This window comes from Apis dorsata, unplaced genomic scaffold (genome assembly GCF_000469605.1).
Source record: "Apis dorsata unplaced genomic scaffold, Apis dorsata 1.3 scaffold_74, whole genome shotgun sequence".
Classification (NCBI taxonomy): domain Eukaryota; kingdom Metazoa; phylum Arthropoda; class Insecta; order Hymenoptera; family Apidae; genus Apis; species Apis dorsata.
In genome coordinates, this window is record NW_006263372.1 from 1189673 (window position 1) to 1216201 (window position 26529).

The 26529-nt window shown below is 25.3% G+C and overlaps 3 protein-coding genes and 2 long non-coding RNA genes across 8 annotated transcripts; 2 read left to right on the top strand and 3 right to left on the bottom strand.

Moving 5' to 3' along the window:
• Positions 1 to 999: 999 nt before the first annotated feature.
• LOC102676089 (serine protease gd-like) lies at positions 1000 to 5247 on the bottom strand. Of its 2 annotated transcripts, none has more exons than XM_006610677.2 (6): positions 5052 to 5247; positions 3536 to 3765; positions 3222 to 3387; positions 2536 to 2910; positions 1850 to 2211; positions 1000 to 1520 (listed from the first exon to the last, which is right to left on the bottom strand). In XM_006610677.2, exons 1-6 carry the CDS (start codon positions 5089 to 5091, stop codon positions 1248 to 1250), a joined length of 1446 nt encoding a protein of 481 aa, XP_006610740.2. In that variant the 5' UTR covers positions 5092 to 5247; the 3' UTR covers positions 1000 to 1247. The 2 variants fall into 2 exon arrangements, with proteins under 2 accessions (XP_006610740.2, XP_031363997.1); XM_031508137.1 differs by lacking the exon at positions 5052 to 5247 and adding an exon at positions 4846 to 4925 and having other exon boundaries at positions 3536 to 3757.
• A 3097-nt stretch (positions 5248 to 8344) lies between these two features.
• Positions 8345 to 8853, bottom strand: LOC116184931. The gene is made up of 2 exons (XR_004149595.1): positions 8500 to 8853; positions 8345 to 8423 (listed from the first exon to the last, which is right to left on the bottom strand). It is a non-coding gene; the product is annotated as an uncharacterized LOC116184931 (long non-coding RNA).
• A 257-nt stretch (positions 8854 to 9110) lies between these two features.
• On the top strand, positions 9111 to 14336 carry LOC102675084 (squamous cell carcinoma antigen recognized by T-cells 3-like). Its single transcript, XM_006610496.2, has 6 exons — positions 9111 to 9703; positions 9805 to 9986; positions 10061 to 10938; positions 11016 to 11640; positions 11724 to 11868; positions 13737 to 14336. Exons 1-6 carry the CDS (start codon positions 9256 to 9258, stop codon positions 14177 to 14179), a joined length of 2721 nt encoding a protein of 906 aa, XP_006610559.1. The 5' UTR covers positions 9111 to 9255; the 3' UTR covers positions 14180 to 14336.
• A 36-nt stretch (positions 14337 to 14372) lies between these two features.
• LOC102674862 lies at positions 14373 to 25733 on the bottom strand. 3 transcript variants are annotated; one of them, XM_006610495.2, is made up of 4 exons: positions 25362 to 25733; positions 19699 to 19956; positions 16618 to 16963; positions 14373 to 15185 (listed from the first exon to the last, which is right to left on the bottom strand). In XM_006610495.2, the coding sequence occupies exons 2-4, from the start codon at positions 19930 to 19932 to the stop codon at positions 14821 to 14823; spliced, it is 945 nt and encodes a 314-aa protein (XP_006610558.1). In that variant the 5' UTR covers positions 19933 to 19956; positions 25362 to 25733; the 3' UTR covers positions 14373 to 14820. The 3 variants fall into 3 exon arrangements, with proteins under 3 accessions (XP_006610558.1, XP_006610557.1, XP_031363886.1); XM_006610494.2 differs by having other exon boundaries at positions 25498 to 25722; XM_031508026.1 differs by lacking the exon at positions 25362 to 25733 and adding an exon at positions 24897 to 25004.
• Positions 18925 to 21423, top strand: LOC102674778. The gene is made up of 3 exons (XR_421006.2): positions 18925 to 19454; positions 20622 to 20811; positions 21057 to 21423. It is a non-coding gene; the product is annotated as an uncharacterized LOC102674778 (long non-coding RNA).
• Positions 25734 to 26529: the final 796 nt, after the last annotated feature.

Below are 26529 nucleotides of genomic sequence, written 5' to 3' on the forward strand. Positions count from 1 at the left end.
TGCACGACAATACTTCCAAACTGAACAAATCTAAATATAGCACTGTTTTCAATGTGCTGTATTATAAATTCCTGATGAGAGCTTACTAAATTCTTAGTGAGCTATTTTGGAGATGAAAATTTTTGCTTACCTTCTTCAATGGGACAATAAAGAACATAATTTTATCATACAGGAGGAACTATTTTCACTGAAAACATTCCAAAACCTCTCCTTTCATGCTTCGTTTCTATAAATAGTATATTTTATATAGCATTTCAATATAGATCATTTGATAGACTTGTTTTTTAACGTAAAAGTGTATTGTTCATTTATAGTTAAGAAGTATTATTTTAATTAGCATTTTGTAGTTATTTTTTCCACGATAGTCTTTATCTCTCTTTATGCGCATATGCTTTCCATCTTTTTGTCGCATATACAATATACACATATCATTCTAATTTGTATCGTTGTACACTTATTTTCTTCTATTCTATATGTTTCGCTTATCACTATCTTTATATGATAAGAAATGAGTTATGTGTAAGAGTGTACGATTGAAAATAAATAGAAATATGTATTATTGTGTTCTAATTTTGTTACTAATCGCGTTATGTTTTTTCTCAGTTTTATTAGAGATTTTTATAAGATTGTTTAGAAAGAATTTTTGTGCATTTAATTATATAATTTATTTATATTCGACATGGTTATTTTATTGTACAATAAATTGTAAGAAACTTTGTTATAAACATTTATTATAATGGATAATTTAAGTTTGATTGTAGAATAAGTGGCTTACAATTACAATCTACGAATTTATAAGAATATGTACAATAATATATAAAACTATAATTATAAAAAGAAAGAAGAAAGGATATGTTTTGTGACAAAAAGAAAATGACAATGACATATGCAAATATTAAAATGTAAGATCAAAACTACATCAATAATAATAAATATTATATACTATTAAGTATAAAAAAAATTAAATTACAATATATTATCTATTTTTACAGATAAATCGTATTTTTATTGATGTCATAAATATTTATATGAAAAGCACAGCTAATATAAACAGTCCAAAAATATCGCATATACTGCTTTTAAACTTTACGTTTTACAGTCACGAGAGATTAAATTATCATCAATCGACTCGTTATTTGGTATTATTCTATAGATTATAAGCAAATTATTTAAATTATAAAATAATAACTTATATGCAAAAATTAATCGATTAACATATTTACAGTTACAGATCATAAAAAATTATTCTACAAGGAGATCATATTTCGTATCCATTCCAAATGTTGTGCAACGTCTACGTAAACTATATACTGATTTAAATCACAAGACATAGTGGTTCTATTCAGCAAGGATCTCGAAACGATTCCTCGCAAATAGTAACGATCCGTTTTAGCATCGTACATCACGAAACCGCTTCCGCTATCACCGTTGCAAGGGCCACTTCCATTTCTCAAACCTGCACAAAACGTCCGGTTCGAAGTGAACAAGACGAAATCTGAGTTGCTCCAGTGACAATCCTCCTGTAATTTATTAATAGTTATTCACCTCTCAGTTGAAATTCTAGACAAATGTTTGTCATTGTCAAGAAAATTATTGAAAAAATAGAAAGTTATAATATTTTAAATTTGTCAAATCTGTATGGAAGTTGATAAATGAAAATGAAATGTTTAAAAATATTTGAAATGAATGAAAGTATTCAGATAATTAATCAGATTTTGTTGACTTATATTATTCTCAGGTATGAACAATTATGATCTTTACTATTATATAAATATTCGTATAAAGATTTATATAATAGTATAATGATTTATCAAATAAGTTTAATGTTTAAAGAAAAAGATAATCATACCTGACGTACAATGGGAGCTTTGATCTGTCGAGGCTCTTGGAGATGACGGTTCCCATGTTCATCACGTCCCCATCCGACCACGTATCCAGATTTTCCCACAACACTGGCAAGAAGCGCAGGTCCTGTCCAAAGACAGATTGGTCTGATTACATCATTATATTCCACTTTCTCTCTCAGATTCAATACTGCCAAATCCGCATCAGCATTGCCCTTTTTGTCATAATTAGGATGGAGCTGGTACGCTGCTATTTCTCGATTTACAGAACCCTTTTCAAACCATTCTCGAAGGTGATAGCGTCCCAAGGATACTATCAATGTATTGGGAGGTAAATTAATACTGTCTATTAGCAAACAATGTGCAGCTGAAATAAAAAAAAAATAATTACCAAAAAATGTATTGAAAATTGTAACATTGTAACTTTTGGACTATTAAATGGCACTTATTAGAAAAATTAATCTTTTGATACGTAACAATTTCTTTCAAAAGTGATTATTAGGATATATCATAAAAAAATGATACTTTTGACTTTTTATTTTTTTTTTTTTCCTTTCTATTTTATAAATATCTCAATTTTTAAGACCTTAGCTAATATTTAATATTTCTTGAATTTTAATTTCAATTGTAAGTATTTAAAAAAAAAAAAAACATTTCTTTAAGCATTTGATTCGCATAAAAATTCACATACCTGTAATAATGTGCTTATTAGTGACCAATGTTCCCGCGCATTGGAACTCGAAATTCTTTTTGACGACAAAAATTGCAACCAACCAGGGCCACTGACCCGGAGATGCATTCATTCCTCCAGCCACTAGAAGATTGAACTTGTTATTGCTGCTTCTACCACACTCCACGTTATTTTGGTTGTTGATAATTGGCACAACAGGTGATGGTCGTGGAGTGACGGTTGGCTGATATACCATCGATGGTTTATTTTGAATGGATGGAAAGTTTGGCAAGGGCTGAGGAAAATTAATGGGAATATTTGAATCGAAATTGAGCTCTAAAGAAGGTGGGTATAGCGTGTGATTTAAGACAATGGACGTGACTATTGGTCCGCTTGCTGGAATAAATAATTAAATGTTAATACAAATTATATCATACAAAATTGTTATAAATTTTTATGAAAATTATTATTAAACTATTTATTTTTTTAGGGAATTTTTGCACAATAATTGATCATACAAATATTAATAAAATTAATAAATTATAAGATTGTAAACTTTTCTTTTAAAATTTTATAACATAATCAAATGATTTAAAACTTATAAAAAATTTCTTTATATTTATCGTTATGCAAATTGCATTTTTTTAAAAGTTTACATTAATAATTATACATCTCTTTAAAAAAATCTATTGAAATTTTTTACATACCGCGTGGACCTGAACAAATATGTTCGTTGTTAAACCATAAACCACTTAAAAGAGGTATAGGCCAAGGAAGTGGAAAATGGATTTTATAATATAAAGGCCTGCCCTGCATAACTTCTTTAATCGATTGCTCCTTTGGCTGTGCCAATTCTAATTTACCAACATATTTCTGAAACACAGATCATATTGCATCAATGTACTGTAACTTTAACTCTCATATCAATAAGGATGCCTTAGATCAATATTTTTCCAAGTTTAAATTCTTATTATCAAGAAATATATGAACTTATGATCAATGTTTATTGTTAATTATTTACCGATGGCAATGCAACAGCAATGCTCAATTTGACAGTAAGTGTCAAAGGAATTCCTTTCGGTGGTGATCGTATCTCAACAAAACCAATGATTTCGTTTGTGATAGAATCCGAAATATACCGGAAGTATTTAGGACACGGCGACTGATCAGCTGCTTCTGCGATCAATTGAAGAATATGCAGCAATAGTGCAATCTTGACAATTACACTCACCATTCTGAAACTCTGATGATATACTATAATATTTATTACTATAATTTTAATATATTATTATTTAAAATTTAATATTTCTTTTAAGATTTGATAATTTATCAATTAAATTTTGTTCATTTGATAACAATTGTTGATTGATTAACTATCGTTTGGAAATTGATACTTAAATTTATTTCTTTGTCAATTGTTAGAATTAAATTGCTCATTCATGATTTAGAGAAAAAAAATCAGATATTTTAATTTTTGATTAAAAAAGTTAAATTGAGAATCAAGATTAAGGAAATAGAAATCGATGAAGAAAATATATTTGTAGAAATGTTAGAATTAAAAATAAATCGTTAAAAGTATATTAGAAATGGTGACAAAAGATTAGACTATTTGTCATGCAAAGGAACTGGTCGCACTAATACTTATACGAAAGAATAGAATATAGAATATACATCAATAGATAATTCCAAATGCCTTTCAGTACATAGTCCCTTCAGATCTTCATTGTTTTGTTTCAGGAAAGAAATAAATCCTTTATCCAATTTATGAAATACAAAATTCGAAAAAATAAGGAAATTAATTTCTGTGATTCCGGATTTATTTTAAGTGATGAGAATCTTACAATAAATATATATTTTTTCCTAACAATACTATTTATATACTGTTATCGCATTAAAGGAAAAATTAATACATATATATTTTTCTTTGTGATAATTAAAATTATTTTAAACTTTATGCATTCGTAAAAATATATTTAAATTAATATTACTTAATGATATTAATTTGATTCATTATTTGAATTGCAAAAGAAGTTCTTCAAAAAACACTTATCAATAAATTTGAATTGCAAAAGAAAATTCTATCAAATATTAACTCAATATATTTGAATTGCTGAAAGTATTTTTCAGAAATTAAATTAAATTAAATTAAATCAAAAAAATTCTTCTGAATATAAATGAATCACTATATTATTATATAAAATTCTATTACCCTATATCCATAATATTATCTTTCTCAATTTCACAAATTATACAGAATTCATCAAAAAAAAAAAAAAAGAAAATATCTCCTTTAGATATTCAAATCCTTAAAAAGAAGAAAAAAGAAAATACCTCAGATCTTCACAAACACAATATTGCAATATTCCAAAAGAAAATTTACTCTTAAACGATTATTCGAAATTCATTTTCATCATAGAAAATGATTTTGTATCAAAATTATCAACTAATATTCAACAATATTCAATATTCAATTTCTAGTAGAGAGAGTATTAATGCAACTTGTCACGTTCGTTTTGTTACTGTCTTAGCTAGAAAATTTATCGTCTCTTTTATAGATTCTGGAAAGTGGTGGGGCATCCCCGATTAACCGTTTCATTTGTACGAAGAAATCTTGAAAGAAAATGACGACGCGGAAGAAACAATATGAACTTCTCACAAATTTGATCAATCGCATCGAATGAATCGGATCGGTCATGGAAATTATATGAAGAATATATATAAATACATTTGTGATTGTTGTTAATAATTAGCTAAATGAATTTATGTGATTTTAAGTGAATATATATATAGTGTTAATGGAACATCTTAAGAGGATCAAAGCGAAAACAAACAGAAAAGTTAATGTACAAAAATGTCAATTTATTATTTATTTATTTGTCAAGTTATGAACAATTGAAGTTTACATTAGATAAAATAAGATGGATATAGAGAAAATGGCAATGTAACGGAGATAGATGTCTCTATTTACTTTTTCAATAGATTAAAACCTTGGTAGATAAATAATACAATAGAACACCCGTTATTTCTTCCATCTTCATTTCTATTCTATTCTTTTATTATTTTTTTCCATTTTTTTCAATGATTAGATCAGATTATTGCTTAATTTCTTTTAATCAGAATTCATATTGGAAGAAAAATTAGGAAGTAAAAGAAGAAATAATAAATATTGTTATATTATATCTAATTATATTTTTAGAATTAAAAGTTAGGTTAGTTTACACAATAACAATAACAACAGTTAAGTTAGCTTTACTTGAATTTTCAAATATTCTTTTGGAAGTACTTATATAATTATATAATTATAATTAAAAATAAATAAATTTTTATTATTATTTTTTGATCTCATCTCTAAACTAACTTAATTTATGGTTTTCAATTTATTTATAAACATAATCGAATGAAAAAAATATAGCAATTAAAAATAATTTTATTATTCATTATCAATTACGATGAATCAACTTGCGTCAATTAATCATAGTATTTTGCGTCATTTCACTATTGTGTATTTCATATTTCATTTTTTTTCATCTTGACAATAGAATTATTAATAATAATATCTTATTAAACTAGATTTTTTTTAATAATTTTAACAATTTTACAATTTAGTAATTGAAAGTATTGTAGATGTTTTCTCTTGAATGTATTTTCGTTTCTTCATAAATATATGAGTAGTTTCCGAATGCTGTATTTGCATTCGAAAATTCTAGATTTGCTTTATTCTTCATCTCCAAATTGCATTCTACATATTCTTTCTTTTTTCTTTATATTTTTTTTTTTTCTGATCGAAAAAAATTGATAAACGAAATACTGTCTTTCGTTTTTATTCTTAGGAATTTATATTTTACAAAAATATTTTAAAAAATATTATTATTTAAAGAATATTATTTATTAAAATATTATTTAATGGAAAATGCAACTTGACCATTTACAATACTTTGGCAACTTTTACAGTTCTTTTTAATTTTAATATTTATATGAGTCAATACAAACAAAAAATAAAAAATAATTTTCAAAAGCATTCTTTTATTTTAGTAAAATATAATTAAGCTATCTCAAATACAATAATTATTTATACTATAATTTTTTAGCGCATTAATTTACAATTTAATTAAATATTTACAAATAACAAAATACAAATTTAGAATTTAATATGGACTTATATTAAAATAGTATTAAAAACAAAATTATTATTAGAAAGAAAATATCGATATCACATAATTAATGATTGCACAAAAAAATTGTAGTATTTCAACAATATGTATCACTACTCCAAAATTTATGAATATATTTAATAGAACATTATTTAGTATTATAAAAGATTACACATATATTATTTATGGAGAAATGATAGCTAACATATAATTTTAATTGTTAATATCTAATATTATTGACTATGTACAATATAATTAATATGGAAATTACTGAAACAATTCTTTCCATATCATATAATTTATAAACTAAACTAAATTAAACTAAATTATAAATTTCTTTACTTAAATTACTTTATTTAATATTAGCTAATAAAAAATATTAATAATTAATAATTCTGCTAATTATGTTTATGATTTAACTCTTATGTTCATAACTTATATATGAATAACAATATTTATAACAATTTATGCCAATTATATTTCATAAGAAATATATAAAAATAAATAAAATCATTATATTGTATAATAAATCATAAAAATTTCTTTTGTTATTATTGCTAAATACATCGGGTATTCCTAGGTTATATGAAAATTATAAGACTAGATCACTAAGTTAAATAAGGAAAACATTAACAATGTTTCTATGCTTTTCGTATAATTTCACTTTTCATTAGTATACTAAGTTAAATTACTAAAATGAATATAAATTTATTATTATATAAAAGAAAATATTATAACTTTTTTATTAAGAGATATAAAACTAAATTTTGAAATTTAAGAAAAATATTTTTTTTTTGTAAATATGAATTCTTATTACATCAATTATCATTATTATTTGTTGAATAATAGTTTAAGAAATTTGGCAATGAAAATTAATAGTAATAATTTAATTATTAAAATATTAAATTTATACAAGATCAGAGATTTAGATTAGAGATCTTTTTTAATAATTTAAATAATTTTTTAATTTTCAGCAAGTAATGCTTTTTTTGTGTTATAAAAAATATTGTTTATATTATATCATTCATATATAAAATTCATATATAAAATTTGAATCAATGAAATCAAGAATAAAAAATATCAAAAATTCTTTGTACTCGAAACACGTATACATACACATGTACATCAATAGGTAAGATTTCCTTCTAATATTTTAACATGCGATTCTTATGATATTGTAATCGATTTATTTTTAAATTCTTTGCACGTCAGATTTAATTCACTGGTAAAACAACAATTGCATTACATTATCTGAAAAAAATGCAACGTTTTAATACTCGTATATAATTGATATTTGTTGAAAAGAATTATTTAGTATGAATTATTAAGTTCTTTAAAAAGTATTATACATAATTTTATTTTATTATTTTATTATAATTGAAAAATTTACTTAGCAAACTCTCAAAATAATAAAGAAATAATAGCATTTATTACAATAACATTGAAATTAAGAAAATTTTTGCCTAATTTATAATATCTGATCTATAAATATATATTTATATATATAATAAAACACATTTACATACATACATAAACACAAATAAGGTTAAAATTTTTCTTTCAATAGATAATCAAAAGAATAATAATTTTTCTTTATTTCTATTCAAATATTTTCGATTTTTCAAAAAAAAAAAATAATTCTAGGATACTCACTCTATCGTATTTATCACTAATTTTTTTAAAAACATTTGAATAACGTTTGTTTCAAATGAAAGACAATTATTTCATGCGAAGTGAACTTCTTTTTAATGGATGGATCTACAGAATTAAACGCAAAATAAATATCGTCGGCAAAAAATATTTTTCATACAAATATATGAATATATATACTCACCCATGGACTCACATTATGAATATATTTTAATGGTATCTGTTTACAATGATTCAAGCGATTCTTGGAACATTTGATGAACTTCCGTTTTTTCCGAACTTTCTTATGACCCTTTTCCTCGGTTCCTGAGATTAATATTGTAAATTCTTCATATGAATATTCATATTACATTGTCATATGTTACGATTAATGAAAAATTCATTAATAAGATTTTAATTTTTATGAAAACCACTCAAATAACAGAAAAGAAAAAAGTAATGCACGATTTCGATATTTCAATGACAAATTTATGTTTGGATCTATAATTGTAAACGAATTGCTTACAATTAGTAGTCATTCGTGTATAGCCTAATTAAAAATTAAAGAAATAGATAGATAATTTCATATAAATTCAATCTTGGTAATAAATTAATAAAAAATAAATTAAAAGTATTAAGAAAAAACTATTTTATATAATAATAATTTTATTATTAATCTGTTATTGTATTTTAATACTATGTTTTTAACGTATACACGATTAATTTGAATTAAAACATAATTTTTAATACGCATGCGTAGTAACGACATCTGTCAGATTCTTAGTAAAATATACACTAATAACATTTAAATATAACCTATAACGTGTAAAAACTGTTTACTACTGTTAAGTGCACTGTATTTTCTTGATTTTTATAAATACATACTATTATTATATATAATTATTACATATAACAATATATTAAAATTTGTAACCTAACGCAGAATTTATTATAAAATAAAATGGAAGAAATGGAATTAGGAAGCGATGAAAGTAACGATAAAAATTTGCATGAAAATTCGGTGAACAGAAAGATCGAATCAGAAATGATTAAAAATGAAACTGAAGAAATTAAGGATGATGAGTTTGATGAAGAACAGGATAAAGATGATGATGATGATGATGATGATGATGAAGAGGATGCTGATGAAGCAGAAGTTAAAATTTTAGAAACTTCTCTTGCTCACAATCCATATGATTATGCGAGTCATGTAGCCCTTATTAACAAATTACAAAAAATGGGTGAATTAGAACGATTACGCGCTGCCAGAGAAGATATGAGTTCAAAGTATCCCTTGAGCCCTGATCTCTGGTTATCTTGGATGCGTGATGAAATTAAATTAGCAACTACCATAGAACAGAAAGCTGAAGTAGTAAAATTATGTGAGCGAGCAGTAAAAGATTATCTTGGTATGCTTTTTACTTTTAATGTATAATAATATGTATAATAATATCATCTGTATTTTATAAATGATTGATGAATATATTATGTATTAAATTGATTGTTGTAGCTGTAGAAGTATGGTTAGAATATTTACAATTTAGTATTGGTAATATGGGTACTGAAAAAGATGCAGCAAAAAATGTTAGACATCTCTTTGAAAGAGCATTAACAGATGTTGGATTACATACTATTAAAGGTGCAATAATATGGGAAGCATTTCGAGAATTTGAAGCTGTGTTATATGCTCTGGTAAGTACAGAATGAAGAGATAAGATAATTTTAAGTTATTAATGATTTCTTATATCAAGATTTCATATATTTAGATTGATCCTTCAAATCAAGCTGAAAGGAAAGAGCAATTAGAGCGTATTGGTAACTTATTCAAAAGACAATTAGCTTGTCCTCTTTTAGATATGGAAAAAACATATGAAGAATATGAAGCTTGGCGTCATGGAGATGGTACAGAAGCTGTTATTGATGATAAAATTATTATTGGAGGATATAATCGAGCTCTTTCAAAGCTTAATCTTCGTTTACCTTATGAAGAAAAAATTGTTTCTGCACAAACAGAAAATGAACTATTAGATTCATACAAAATATATTTATCATATGAACAACGTAATGGTGATCCTGGAAGAATTACAGTTTTGTATGAAAGAGCAATCACTGATCTTAGTTTGGAAATGTCAATTTGGCTTGACTACCTTAAGTATTTAGAAGAAAATATTAAAATTGAATCAGTTTTAGATCAAGTATATCAAAGAGCTTTAAGAAATGTTCCCTGGTGTGCAAAAATATGGCAAAAATGGATAAGATCATATGAAAAATGGAACAAATCGGTATTAGAAGTTCAAACTTTATTAGAAAATGCTTTAGCAGCTGGATTTTCTACTGCGGAAGATTATCGAAATTTATGGATAACTTATTTGGAATATTTACGACGAAAAATCGATCGCTATTCTACAGACGAAGGAAAACAATTAGAAATATTACGTAATACTTTTAATAGAGCTTGTGAACATTTGGCAAAATCATTTGGCTTAGAAGGAGATCCTAATTGTATTATATTACAATATTGGGCAAGAACTGAAGCTATACATGCTAATAACATGGAAAAAACTAGGTCATTATGGGCTGATATTTTGTCACAAGGACATTCTGGAACAGCATCTTATTGGTTGGAATATATTTCATTAGAAAGGTAATTTTCTATATTATTTTTAGTATAATAATTTATAATATAATGTTTTCTAAATGAATATTTTTTTTTTCGTTTAGATGTTATGGAGATACAAAACATTTGAGGAAATTATTCCAAAAAGCTTTGACCATGGTAAAAGATTGGCCAGAAAGTATAGCAAATTCTTGGATAGATTTTGAACGAGATGAAGGAACATTAGAACAAATGGAAATATGTGAAATACGAACAAAAGAAAAATTAGATAAAGTTGCTGAAGAAAGACAGAAAATGCAACAAATGTCCAATCATGAACTATCACCATTACAAAACAAAAAAACTCTTAAAAGAAAACAAGATGAAACCGGTAAATGGAAAAATTTAGGATCTTCTCCAACAAAAATTACAAAAGTTGAAATGCAAATAAAACCAAAAATTAGAGAAAGTCGTTTAAATCTCGAAAAAAGTACTGATTCTGAAGAACAAAAACTAAAAACTACGCCTCCGCCTGGTTTCAAAATATCAGAAAATGAACAAATGGAGATAGATAATATGCATGAAATGGATGATAAAAGTACAGTTTTTATAAGTAATTTAGACTACACAGCAAGCGAAGAAGAAGTTAGAAATGCTTTACAATCAGCAGGACCAATTACAATGTTTAAAATGATACGAGATTATAAAGGACGTAGTAAAGGATATTGTTATGTGCAACTCAGTAACATAGTACGAATTACTTTTTTTCTTTTAATTAGAAATTATGATTAATTTATATAAATAATAATGTAATTAAGAAAATATTTTTATAGGAAGCAATTGATAAAGCTTTACAGTTGGATAGAACTCCTATAAGAGGACGGCCAATGTTTGTTTCAAAATGCGACCCAAATAGAACACGAGGATCTGGATTTAAATATAGCTGTTCTCTTGAAAAAAACAAGCTTTTTGTTAAAGGTATGTAATTATTTAATGTTTAACTCTCAGTTGGTATTCTTAAATTATAAAAAATTCACAAATAAATTCGCAACATTTCAATCGTTTATTTCTTAATTGCTAAATAATGTATTTGCGTTTATTTTTTTATATTCTTTTATATAAAATATAAATATTATATTTAAGTTGAAATATTAATTGTAAATATTAATTATTTTTATGGGATATTATAATATTTGGGATAATTATAATCAATTAAAAGAGAGGCATCTTAATTATTGCAAATAATAATAAATATTAATTAAAATCATTTATCTTTAAAATCTCGTAAGTCAGCAATATGAAAATTGTAATATTTTGCAAAACTAATATATACTTATATGATTTCATTATATTTTCTAAACCAATGATATATATCAATCAAATGGATCATATTCGATACAACAAATTATATTTGTTTTCTGAAAAGTAAATGATATTTAAAATATTTCAATCAATGAAGTTGATTGGAAAATGAATGAAACATAAAAAAGAACAGATGTTGAAATACAGAATGAATATTTTAATATTCGTATTATTAAGACAGAAATTGAATAATACTTGAACATGAAAAAATTTCGAACATAAATAAGATATTTTTATATCTATAATTATTTTAAATGATCCAAGAAACTTCTTTCAAGTTAAAAACTTTGCATCGAAATATTGTGGAGTATTATCTAGATTGAGTAATTTTTTGTAATTGATAAAATTTTAAGATCATTGAATAAATGAATATTAAATACAGAAATTTATTAAAAATTCATGGATCACACATGAAGTAGAAATGAAAGCATTTTTTAATTTACTTTATTTAAATAATTTCTTCAAATCAAAAAATGGAGATACTCGTTCTTTATAAGTTACAAATACTATCGAGCATCATTTATTTCCATCTTATTGTGCCATTAAACAAATTCTTATTCTTATTTAATATATTACAATTTAATGAAATAAGAAAAGGAAAAAAAAGAATGGGGATATATATATTAATTCCATGAATTTCTTTAAAAATAAAAATAAAATTCTTTAAAAACTTTTATTTCATAACTGAATGATCATCAATAATTTTAGAAATTATATGTGATACAAATATAAAATAAAAAAAATTTTTTATAGAAAAGTTGAAAATTATAATAATCAAGAATGATATGTGAAACAATGTTATAATATAATCGTGTAACACAAGAAATTCATTAAAAAATTAGAGAATTAATAAAAATTACAGATAATCCGATAAACAAAGAGGTTTTTCGAAAAAGACGACGCTGCAAAGAATGCCCTAGCAAGCTTGACAGAAAACATTCTACATACTGTATGAAATGTAAAAAAATAGTTTGCAAACAACATTCATTGCAACAGATTTATTGTTTCATTTGTATCGAAAGTTTTAAAGAATTATATGATGTTTTTTGATGTTATTGTTATAATCATATCAGATTTTTTTATTGTTGTTCACAAACCAAAGTGATATCTATTAATAAAAATGTAGTTTATTTTTTTTTATTCGTTCTCATATTTTATCGTTCTTATTTATATGCAAGAATAATATTTTTACATTATTTTTTATAATTAATGATATGATATATTCTATTTTTTATTTATTTTATAATTTTATTTATAATTAAAAATAATATTAAAGTTTTTATTAAAAAAATTCACGCTCCTTCTTTGTATACACATATCCCATAATGGTAAATACATTAAAAATACTTACCATTACTTGTACAATATTTCGATGGATTATAAATAACTCTGGGATATCAATTATATTATTATTATACCAACTGAGAGTTAAATTAAAAATCGTAAATTAAAAGAAAAAATATTTATTTTTATGAAATGACTAGGACTTCCGGTATCAACAACAAAAGAAGAGCTCGAAGAAATTTTCAAAGTTCATGGAGCATTGAAGGAAGTCCGCATAGTTACTTACCGTAATGGCCATTCTAAAGGGTTGGCTTACATCGAATTTAAGGACGAGAATAGTGCCGGGAAGGCACTTCTGGCTACTGATGGAATGAAAATTGCCGACAAAGTAATTAGTGTAGCCATAAGCCAACCACCTGAACGCAAGAAAGTACCAGCGACTGAAGAACCGCTCTTAGTTAAATCTCTAGGTGGTACTACAGTAAGCAGAACTACATTTGGTATGCCCAAAACATTATTATCTATGGTACCTCGTACTGTCAAAACCGCTGCTACTAATGGCAGTGCAAATGTGCCTGGAAATGGTGTTGCTCCAAAAATGAATAATCAAGATTTTAGAAATATGTTACTGAATAAAAAGTAATTTACTATAACGTCGCTAATTTCTTAAATCCTTATTTTTTTCGAATGTGCTTTAATATATGTATATATGAGAAAAATTTTCAATTACATATTTCTTAAAGCACTATATAATGAACAAAATCTCTTTCAGAGATTTAAGAGTTTATTTAAAAAGAAAAGAAAAAAATGAAGGGAATAAAACTAAGAATCATAAATTCTTAGAAAATAAATATGTTTAATGTAAGAAAGTTTATATATACAAGATGAATGTGTGCAAGGTGAGCGATGTTACTCTAACTATAAAACGAGAACAATTTTCCCATCACGCATACATTACAATGTCACGAAGATATATGTATACTTTTTCGCACAGACACGCACGATAGAAAAATATTCTGAATACATATAAAAAAGAAAATGAACAAAGGAAGTTGCATTGCAAGTAGAAACAAATCAGGGTGACCATTTTTCTCTTATCTTAAGAGAGAAAAAATTCTTTTTTTATGTATACATATATTACATATACACACACCTATTATTGTTAAAAGATATTGTAAAATAATGTCGAAGCAACATTTACAGAAATTATTACAGAATTATACAATTCTTTTTACTTTTCTTTGTGCATATTTGGTCACCCTACTATCAAGTACAAATATCCTTCTACAGCTGCAATGGTGCATTGGACGTGTTGTGTTTTTTATGCCTCGGTGGAGCGACAGGTGGACTTTCAGGTGTCAATCTCCTCGCCATAAGCCATTTTTTGGCTCGGCCAGAGTGATAGTAATATGCATAAAGCAACGCCATAGCCGCCAGTACAACCAACAGGCACGTACCAGCGATAATAACACTGAATAACCAATATGATCCACTCGGTTCTGGCACCAATGTTGGCTCTGTTGGCGATTTTTCTCCTGGAACCGATTTCGGAATTGGTGGCTCTGCAGGTGAAAGAGGTTCCACGTCATCTCCGATGGTAATATCAGCGCAAGCACGAAATTCTTCTTGAGGACCGCAACCTACAGCTCCTATATTGTTAAAGAAATACAATTTATAATTTTGTGTTATGAAATTTATTGATTAATTTTTAAAAATAAGGTAAATTATTTTATTTGCAATTATAAGCATTTTTTCCTTCTTTTTTTTCTATTTTTATTTCTTTGCAAACTGAATTTGATAAATCTCATTTTTTATAATTTACTTTGTATAATAATATGTATGTAGTAATTGATTTACATATTAATCTTTAAAAATTATTTATTAATATATTATAAATATATCAATAAATGAAAATAATTCTTCAGTTATTTTTTTTTTTTTTTTTAGTTTATATTGCATTATATTGCACTTCGAGAAAAAAAATTCATAAATTACACTGGAAGCACTGTACATGTAAAATAATATTTAAAACATGTAAAAATAGAAGTATTATAATGAATAATTTTGAAATAAATGTTTGTATATGAGATCTGAAAATAATAAAACGATTGCTTAAGGATAAACTTCATCGAATACTAATGAATATGAAGCAACTATTCAATGCCACTATTAATTATGTAATATTTATTACATAAAAAATTAAAAACTTTTCATTTATGCTTCCATTGAAGCATACTAATAATATTTTAATTATGTAATAAGAATTATTTTTCTATTAAAATTTAATCCATTTTATCTATATTAATTCTTACGTCAACTATTTTTTTCAGTAATAAAATTTTTGGACGATGCATAAACAAATCGATAAAAAACATACAAAATAAAAATACAAATGAAATTAAAAATTCTGATAAAATGAAGAAAAAGATATTAAACAATGAAATTACAAAAAAGAGTCATTCAAAATTAGTAAGAATTAATTTTAAATTTTAATATTAATTTTGAAGTCCATCTTCAAAAAAAAATCAAACTCTCAGAGTACTAATCACTTCACTATTAAAAAAAGAAACATAAAACCAAACATTTAACCAGAAAAAAAAACGATCTAAAAATTTCATATCAAAAATCGAAGAGAGAAGCAAACTGAATTACCGCTCTACTTTACCCCCGATGCAATCAGCGGCTTTAATCGACTCCACCCTTTCGAACAAACGCTTCATTCTATCAACTTTTTCCAATATCCCTGAAATTCAATCTCCATGCACCCAGCTTCAACAACATCTCCGCAACAACAACCACTTGATGCCTACGATGTGAGAATTCATTTTTGCTTTTGTTGCAAAATGGTGTCTCTTCATTCGGTTGGAACAAAATTCGTCTCGGAATTAAATGGAACAGAAATTTTCATTCGCCATTGAGAAAAATCTCCAACTTCGTTTTATCCAAAGAATCGGAGGAAAGTGATATCTGCCTCGAGTGAGAAAACGGTCCTCGAATTTCATGTGCACAATGTCACCGAAAAAAGAGAGAGCACCGAGAAAAGAGGAGGGGAAGCAAAACGATGAAAACGGTTCATAATACCTGTTCCGTTTCCACAGTCGCCCCAATTATTTCCAGCCACGTATCTCCATTGAAAAACGCATTGGGCGCAAGTCAGATCGTCCGGCAATTTGTAGAAAGCCTCGAAGATCTTGTTTCCTGGGCCGGGATAATATCTGATCGATCCATTCTTCGACTGAAGTAGATGTTGGTCCAAGCAATTCTGGTCGACTTCCTTGTCCTTGTAGGTCATCGCACATGTACGGAACTCGAAGTAACCGTGGTGATTCGCTGTGAGTTCCACACGGACCGGTATCACCGAACCTGTTCGATACTTTCTCACTATCACACCATTTCCGTATTTGCCACCTGTCTCGTGCAGACGAGGCTGTAAATGAAATTGAAATTTGTATTTACTTTTGTATAATTTTTTTTTTTTAAATGAAGTTGATACTTGTAATTTTTGATCAGTATATATTCTAGAATTTAAATTGCTATTAATTCTTTTTTATTTCCATATTATTTTAACAATCATAGATTTTGTAATTTATTTGAATTTTATAAATGATATAAGAATTTATATGAACATGTAATATTTAAAAATATGTCAAAATTGTTTTATAAATAGGATATAAGAGCATAAGGTATACTTTGGTATCTAATGTCTTTTGAAAAATTGCATTTCAACACCTGTGAGGATTTTTTCTAATTAATTTAATTAGAGATAATAAGATTATAAAAAAATATGTAATATTCTTAGCTTCAAGTAAAAATTACATTCTATTTCATACAATTAATGTGAAAACAGAATTAATTACATTTATAGAATCTTTCAATAGAATAAATAAAACGTGGACAGTATTTCTCTATAGAGAATAAAAGTTCACAAGAAGATTGAAGTTTCCTACTTTACTTTCAGATCTTGAAGTTTGAATTTCAAATTGAAGATTATAAATCTTCAGAAGAAATTTTATATATGAAATATAAATAGTGCACATAATACGTTATCAAATTTAACTTTGAAAAGTTATGATCTGTTTATTTGTTATTAAAAAAATGATCGTAAAATTCAATAATTAAATAGAAGTAGAAAATTGGAGAAATAAATCGTGAAAATTGATACGATTAATTGATATAATCGAAATAGCTTTTTATCGAATGATAAATTGGTTGAAAATTCGAATGAGCTTCGAAGGATCAAGAAAAAAAATAGAATTATCTTTTATTTTAACTGTGCCACATAATTGTTTTATTTTATATTGAATTCTTTTATTTTCTTATAATATAATATTATGAAAAAGAAATTTTTAATCTTTATTTAATTTGATTTCTTTATTTCGATTGTTTAATCGTCAAATTTGTCAAATTTTTTAACTGAAAATCGAAGAATTGTAGAATACAAAATAAAAAAGTTACATTTATAAAATCTAAAAAATTTTACTGTGATATAATTTTATAAATTATCAAAAACAATTCAAACTATTGAATATTTAATATTAATTAAAATAGCATTAAACAAATACTTTGAAAACATTTCATCTTCTATTCTATTCATCGTAATTTTTACCGAATAAATCTTTTTTCTTATTTTTTCTTTTATTCTTCTATTTGACGATTTAAATTCTGTATTTTGCAAGATATATTTTTAAGAGAGGTGTTGAAATATGTAGTATTGTTGTAGCAGGGTTATGTTCGTTCAACAGACTGGAAAATCGCAAATAGTAATTTATTCTGTGTTACAAGAACATTGCCAGGAGATAATTACACAAACTTCACAATGAAATGCATTTCGTTTGATGTAGTTCTTTCTTTTTATTTAATTTTCTTTTTTTTTTTTTATCTTTTTATTTATTATTTGAAATAGTGTTTATGTATATTTTTGTTTAATAGTGTAAAATTTGTTTAATATATAATCACGAGATTGATGATGCACGATTACATTTGTGAAAAAAGAGAGAGAAAACTCACTCAGGAAAACTCTTTAAACCATTCAACTTTTCTTCTGCCACTCTCTGCCTTCTTTTTTTTTTTTGTTTGCAAAAAAAAAAGCATGTCCCAGTTACGTGACTACATATAACCTATCCCATATATATTTAGCTAAAATTCTTTATTATGAAGTTTAAGCAAAATAAAAAATAGATATCATTAAATATTACGACAAAATATTAAATAAATTTATCAAATATAATTTTATGTGTTCGTAAAACAGGATTTATATAAATAATCAAATAAAACATATAGGGATAATTTAAACTAAAATAAAATTCAAAACTAAATTCTTTCAACTTTAAAAAAAAAGAGAAGAAAAATTTAAATTACTTAAATTCTTATTTTCTAATAAATCATATCTTTTTTCATTTTTTATCGTTACTACATCGAAACAAAATTTAATATGCCAAATAAGTTTGAATGATACATGAAAATGATATACGGCGTGCAATATCGATTATAATAGATCGATCTCTTAGTAGCCATTTTTTCGAATAGTTTCTAACGTCGCTCGCGTCGTTAAACACCATTTTATAGTTATTATTAATTGAATGATTTGTTCTCTCAATTTCTCACAACAATTCCTTATAAGTATATTTGAAATGCTTCAAATTTAATACAGTTACATCCAAGATTGTGTAAGAGTTAAGAATTTCTGAAAGAATCCCGTTAAACGAATTCTAATTCGGAAATTTCAATATTAAATGGACAAAATGATAACTGCTATTTAAAAAATAGGACATTTAATCGAAATTTGTTTTTATATAAAAGTATACAATGATTTCAAAATTTGTATTCACGCATCTATAAAGGAAAATAACTGATACGAATTTTTATGAAACTTTAAAATTATTTATTGGTCTAACCTACAAATCTTGTTGCATCTTTTGGTTCGTATAATTTTTATTTATTTTTATCTATTTGAATTATACATGAATTAAATAGAATTCAAATATAGATATTGTGCTAATATCTCTTGAAAAATTAAATATTATTCAACAAAAAATATTTGTGCAATATGTAATTTATTATAAAATCTTAATAGAAAGAAATATCCTTTCCTTCTTTTTCACTAATGCAATCATTGTGTATTCACAATAAACTAAGCAATTTTATAAAAAATTCATGTCTTACCGTTGGTGCATCCCAAGCATCGCCGCATATGCCACATTTTCCCTTATTTCGTTGCCATTGCCTAGTAAATCCTCCGCAATAGCATTCGTGATCATTGTAATCGTGAGGAGTATCGAAACCATATCTCCACATTGAAGCTCTTGATGGTGGTTCTATCAATCTTCCATGGGCTGAAATTTGCCTCACGAGTATTACACTTGCAAAAAATATCAAACTAAGAATCTGGAGACGCATATTTGCTATGATGAAATTTGGCCTCTGAAATTTGATATCAATTCATTATTACTTATCACTTTTATTAAATTAGGAATTTTTCTTTTTAGATCAATTCATATGTAGATTGAGAAAAATCAATAAAATGCATTTCATATATAAAAATTAAAAATAAATAAAATCGAATAATAAAATCGAATTTGATTCCAATAAAATTTATATCAACTGCAAATCTAAAAAATACAATTTAATTAAATAAAATTTTTAATCTTTTATTAAAAATTCAATGAATAAAATTATTATATTTTATGTATATATATATATATGCATATTAATATATAATATATACATATTAATATGATTAATAATAATATATAATAATATAATAAATAATATAATCAAGAATTTCATTAAATTAATCAAATTTTTTACTCATTATCATTAGAATTAAATAATATTGTTAAAAAATTATATATATATATATATATAAACAGAATATATATAAAATTTTTTTCATAATTAAATGTGTTTTGAAACCATTTAATTCAATATAAATATAAAAAAAATCAAGATGTGCTTGAATTCATTAATCATTTATTACAAAATTTAAGAGAACTTGAAACTTGTGATAAAAGACAAATTCTTTTTTAATAAGTCATAACTTAAATTGCAAATCTTTGTCAAGTGTTTAAGAAATCATCTCTTTTCAGGTTAATTAGTTATTAACTTCAAAGAAAAAAGAAACGAGGAAACCTCATAGAATTTAAAACTTGCATAATTAACATTTATAAGTGGATGCAGTAAAAAGTAATTTTTCATTTATGCATATAAGTAAATCTTAAAAAAACTTGGAAGTACTATTGAAAAAAAAGTTAAAGAGCATTCGTACATATACAACAGGTAATTAGAAACTTTTCAACGGCCTGAATTTTTATTAGAAGAAATAATTACGAATTTAACAAATTAACTTTGAAAATAAAAATAATTGAAATTTCATTCAAAAATCTAATTCGAAAAATTCACATTCAATATGTGCATAATAACTGTAATAAAATTTATAAGAAAAAGTTTCTTTAAATTGTTGCTGTTTTTTAATTTAATCTATCTATATAATTTTATAATCTAATAACTTTGTAACTTTATAGAAAAATTAAAAAAAAATAATGATTGACAATGAAATATCAATTGAGGATGTTATTTGCTTTTGACACAATGAAAACGTGTCAAAGTTTGGCAAAACGGGTTTAAAGTGAAAATCGTAAGCCTCATTTTAAAATAGGAGGTAGGAGACGAACGTGCCGATTTCGATGCAAAAATTCGTAACAAATTGTTTATGTCAAAGTCAATCGATTAGAAAGCAACCGAAGATTGATTGATCTCGCTTTATAACAAACAACACATAAGATTCCTGTGAAAAGGATGAGGAAACCTGGATAAGATCAATGGCCGAGTACATTCCAAAATCGTTACGAATTTCTATCCCAAAAATTATACAGATATTTTACACGTATACATTTTTGTTTCTTTTTTTTAATAATGCTTATAAACAAATTTTTAATAATTAAAAATTCATAAATTTTTATTAATATAAGTTTTTTTATGCTGCTTATTTAAATTATTCAAATGGAATGTAATTTCATTATTTACTGAATATGAAATATTTATAAAGATAAAAAGTAAATAAATATTTATGAAAGTGTAAAACAAAATATGTACAGAGAAAGAGAGAGAACAAATTAAATAATAAATAATAAATATAAATAAAAGATAATAAACATAATAATAGAATGAATTTTTATTCAAATTATAAAACTTTAATTTGCATAATTATCAGAAGTAAAATAAAACTCTAATTTTGAAATAAACTAAATATTTATCCTAGTAAGTTTATATATATAATTATATATATTTACTTAAATTTAAAATAAAATAAAAAAATAACTTATTTTATTTTTCTGTTATTGTTTTCATTTATTTTGCTGCAAAAAAAAATCATGAGAGTATTCAAATTTGAAAATTATTAATTATTAAAACTCGATTATTCATTATTATTCATTATTCAAAAAATTGGATAAAAAATTGAGGTTTAAATAAGGTTCTATTAAAAAGAAAGAAATAATTGGATTCTGAAATTAAAATTCAAATATTGAAATAAAATTTATCTTATTCTACCAAGCTTCATTCGCTATTCATTCCAAATGTATAATAATAAAGGTAAAAACGCAGATTTTCTCAATGCCATTTCTTCAAAAGGAACACGAATATTTAAACACGAGTAACAAATGAAATTCTATTTTATAAAACAATCCTTTTAAAAATAATATTCAAATAACGTTTCATTTCACACTCAATCAAAGTACTAGATAAACAATTATAATTCTATGATTTCACTTTCAGCTCATCTTGTTATAATTTATATGTATGGTTGTTACTCGGCCATATTGTATAATATTCTCGTTGTATGTTTCATTAACGAGAAAACAATACATCAAAGTAATATTATAATGATAACATACAAAGAACTAGGGAACAGGACAACAATTGTATGAAAATGTAATTTTAACAAAGCTTTGAAACTGATCTGGCCGAGGACATTCCAACTTAGTAGAGAACACCATAGTTACAATCACAAAGGAGAAATTGGCAAACCGGTTGCTACAAAACTATTGTTATAAATGCGTTATCAGAAATAACATGGATATTGTGCGTAAATATTATGATTGAAACTAATTCGCTAAAGAATCACGAATATCATATTATCAAAGAAAAAATGATGCAGAAAAATAGTTTTTTTGATAATAAAAAAGATTAATTTTATCTAATTAATTAAATACATATAATTAAATGCAATTGAGTTTTTTCCCATGAGATAGATAAAATAATTACAAATAGAAAATTTATATATCTATAACTATAACTAACTGGATCAATTAATAAATTAAAATTAAAATTCAATAAAAATACTATTATTCAAAAAATCTGTAAAAAAATTCAAATTTGATTGAAGCATCATTGTTTCAAAAAAATTGGATCTAAGAAGATAAAAATAGATCGACAAATATATAATTTATAAATTTTCTTTCGAAAAAAATATTTCATCCCTATTTCGACTCAAAAACACAATGGCGGTCTCATTAACGTGTCAAATATACGGAAAGTAGGTAACCCTCTCAGAAAGAGAGAGAGGGCGCAACCGGTCTCCAGCGCATCGGATGAGAGAGCACGAATTCTCAGCCTCCATAGACACGAAGGAAAAAGCTGTCGGCTCACTTCCAGAGGAAGCGGATCTGGAATACATTAAATCTAATGAAAAGCTTCCGAACAACTACGATATCTCTCCTCTCGCTTCGAGAAAATTCGAAATCGTGGCCACGGAACCAGGTTGAACGGACGCGACCTGCGAACGAACGAAGGAATCGCACGACGAAAATTCACTTCGTGTCGAGTGAAAATGGAAATTTAGTAGTTCAAACTAGGTTCCAAGGAAAACAAGCAAGCCAAAGTCTCTATACAGCTGAGGTGAGAGGGAGAGAGGAGGGATAAGGATCGATAATGTAAAGCAGCTCGGTGGTCTAACCACCTCCGTCGGAAATTCGGAATTTCGTATCAGGATTAATTAAAAAAAGGAAAATAATAAAAAAAAGTCGAATATCGCTCGCCAGCGAAGCAAAATTTGCTTTAAAAAACTGTAATCCATCGAATATGGAAGATATTTGCTGGTAATTGGAGGATATGGTTGAAAGAAGAGGAAGGCAAGTGTAAATTTGTTAATGAACGAAGAGATAATATTTAATAATTAATAGCAGTTTTTCGATATACTATTATAATTATAATTATATTGAATTTAATTAGATATAATTATTTAAAGAATTTAATGATGTTTAGTGATCAAATTGATAGAAGTTTTATGTTATAGGTAATGATTTATTATTCTAACAATTATATTATAACTATTATTATATTGGAAATAATTAGTATTTAACTTCGCGAATAAACTAGATGTAATTGTTGCATATAATTATTTTATTAGATTAATGAATATGAAATTTTGTTTCTTCGAATTCGAATGAGCTACAATATTGAGCTTAAAATATTATTAATTGTTATCTATTATTATAAAAAAAAAATATGCAATGGAAACAATATTTGTTAGAACTGAAAGAAGAAAAATTTGTTTTTCATAAATAACGACAATATTAAATGGTTCTAATAGATTGATAAAGCAATTCGATCTTGATTCAGGTTTACAATAGTGATAATGTTTAATAAGATTGGAGTAATACGTTAACTGGTATATAGGTCAACAACGAGCTACGGCAAGAGTTAAAATTGCTTCCTTTCTTTTTTCTTTATTTTTATCCATTGTATTTCGTGTTGTGAGAATGAAAAGAAAAAAGTACAAAATTTATTAAGATTTATGATTTCAGGTTATTTAATGATTTTATACAAAGACAGATATTTTTCATGAAATATAATCTCACATATATAATTCATTTTCGCATAATTTCATGAAATAATTTTATGATATGTATAATTTTACGAATATATAAATTATGTTGAATAATTTGGTTTATATATTTAATGATTTATTTGATAATCCATGCGGAAGGAAAATAAACGCCCTACTTTTGTATCTAAAATCAACAAATGCTCGAATTATCACCAGTAAAGCATTACGATCAAATATAATATCCAAGTAAATATCATAATGTTTAAAATTGAAATGAAGGAACTAAAAAATTAATCAATTATTGACTTGAATAATCTATAAGTTATAAATTAATTTTCTAATATAATTTTCATAATATTTTCTATGCTTTGCATAAATTTTATTAGCAATTATTTATTATACAACTTATTTGTTATACTATTGAGGGAAAATTTAGATATAATATTGATCCATATGGCTCAGTCTTACCCAAACAGTTTCAATATACAACAATTATTCCAATATAACAATATAGATTCAATGTAACACTTAATACCTCATTTTCATGCACTTTATTCATACACTGTGCTACTAATACATATCCATAGCCTATCTCATTAATTCTCGACACTTCACTAGCTTTTCCTCACTAGAATAATATCATTGAAATATACTCATTTATTATTTTACTAACATTCTATTCTATTCAAACATTATATTACCAAACATTTATTTCATTTTATATTATCATTTTATATAATCATCATAATATCATTTAATATTATCAAGATTGATAATATATTTCAAAATACTATTACAATAATATTTCATTCAAGTCAACAAAATTTTTCATATAATAATATAAATAAATATACACAAATCTTTTTTAAAAATAATTCAATCAAAAAAATTTCAAATTTTTTAATCAATCAATCAAAATTCTTAAAAACGATATATCTAAAAAATTAAACAATTCTCAAAATACAATCTCAATCTACCATTTAAACAATTTCCAACATACTTCATTCTCTAATCATATACGATATTTCCAACTATCCTTTCTCCCCGCACAAAACCCTCCGACAATTACATCCAGCACAACCGGAACCCGACACCGAACCGGTATTCAGGGTCAAAAGTCTGCTCAATTCACGTACCGTGTGCGCGAAAGGAACGAAGGCCCAGCTTTCTCTGCGAGGACAGTAGACGGCACTAGCATCGGCGTACCAGGCCCCACGGTACAGGCCCGACTTCGGTCAGCCGACGACTAAACTCGACTTTGCTTTTCAGCGTGCACAGACCCTCGTGGGAGTAGGTTATTAGAACGAACCGGTTGCCCGGTTATTCATACCACAAATCGCTTCGATGCGTCACACTATGAGATTTTCAATGAAATGTTGCCCTCTGCCAATAGCGTCTTCCAATCATTTTTATCTATACAGGAAAAGCAGCTTTTCCGAAATCAATATCTCTTTGATAAAAATTCTGAAATTGCAAAAGTTTTCGAGTAGAAGAAATCGAAGTGAAGTATGTACAATCGATTACAAAAATATCTGATAATAGTTTTTGATATATTTTCTTGGTAATTTGTTTATAATTTTTTATTATGCATTATATGATATTTTTTCTTATTTTGAATAAAAATGGAATGGAATCTTATTAAATTCGCGAAACTTCAATCCAAACTTTGTAAAAGTTTGAAACTTTCGAAACTTCAAAATCTCAATATTCTTATTTTTTCTTTTTTAAGAAAATTTCTTGTAAATTTTTATTTATTTTCAGATTATTATTAAATTATATTTATAAATACAATATATATGTAATAGATTTATTAATAGAATTACATAAAATATATCAAATATTTAATCTTATTTTTGCAACTGTATTAGTATACGTGCATAGTTATAGATTAGTATGTATGTATCAAGAATTTCGTATAGTGAATTTTTGTGAGAAAATGTGAGGGTATTACTTAACACGATACGTACGGTTCACGAAACATATAAAATAGAAATCACTTTTGCTTTGAAAATGACATAAGTTTAAAAATATTAATTAAAAAAAAAAAAGAATTATCTTTGAATATGATCTTTGAATAAAACTATGGATTTTATGCTTTTATGGAGAATTTAAAAATGTAAAATTAAGAAAATATTTATTTTTTTATATTTTTATATTTATATAAAATT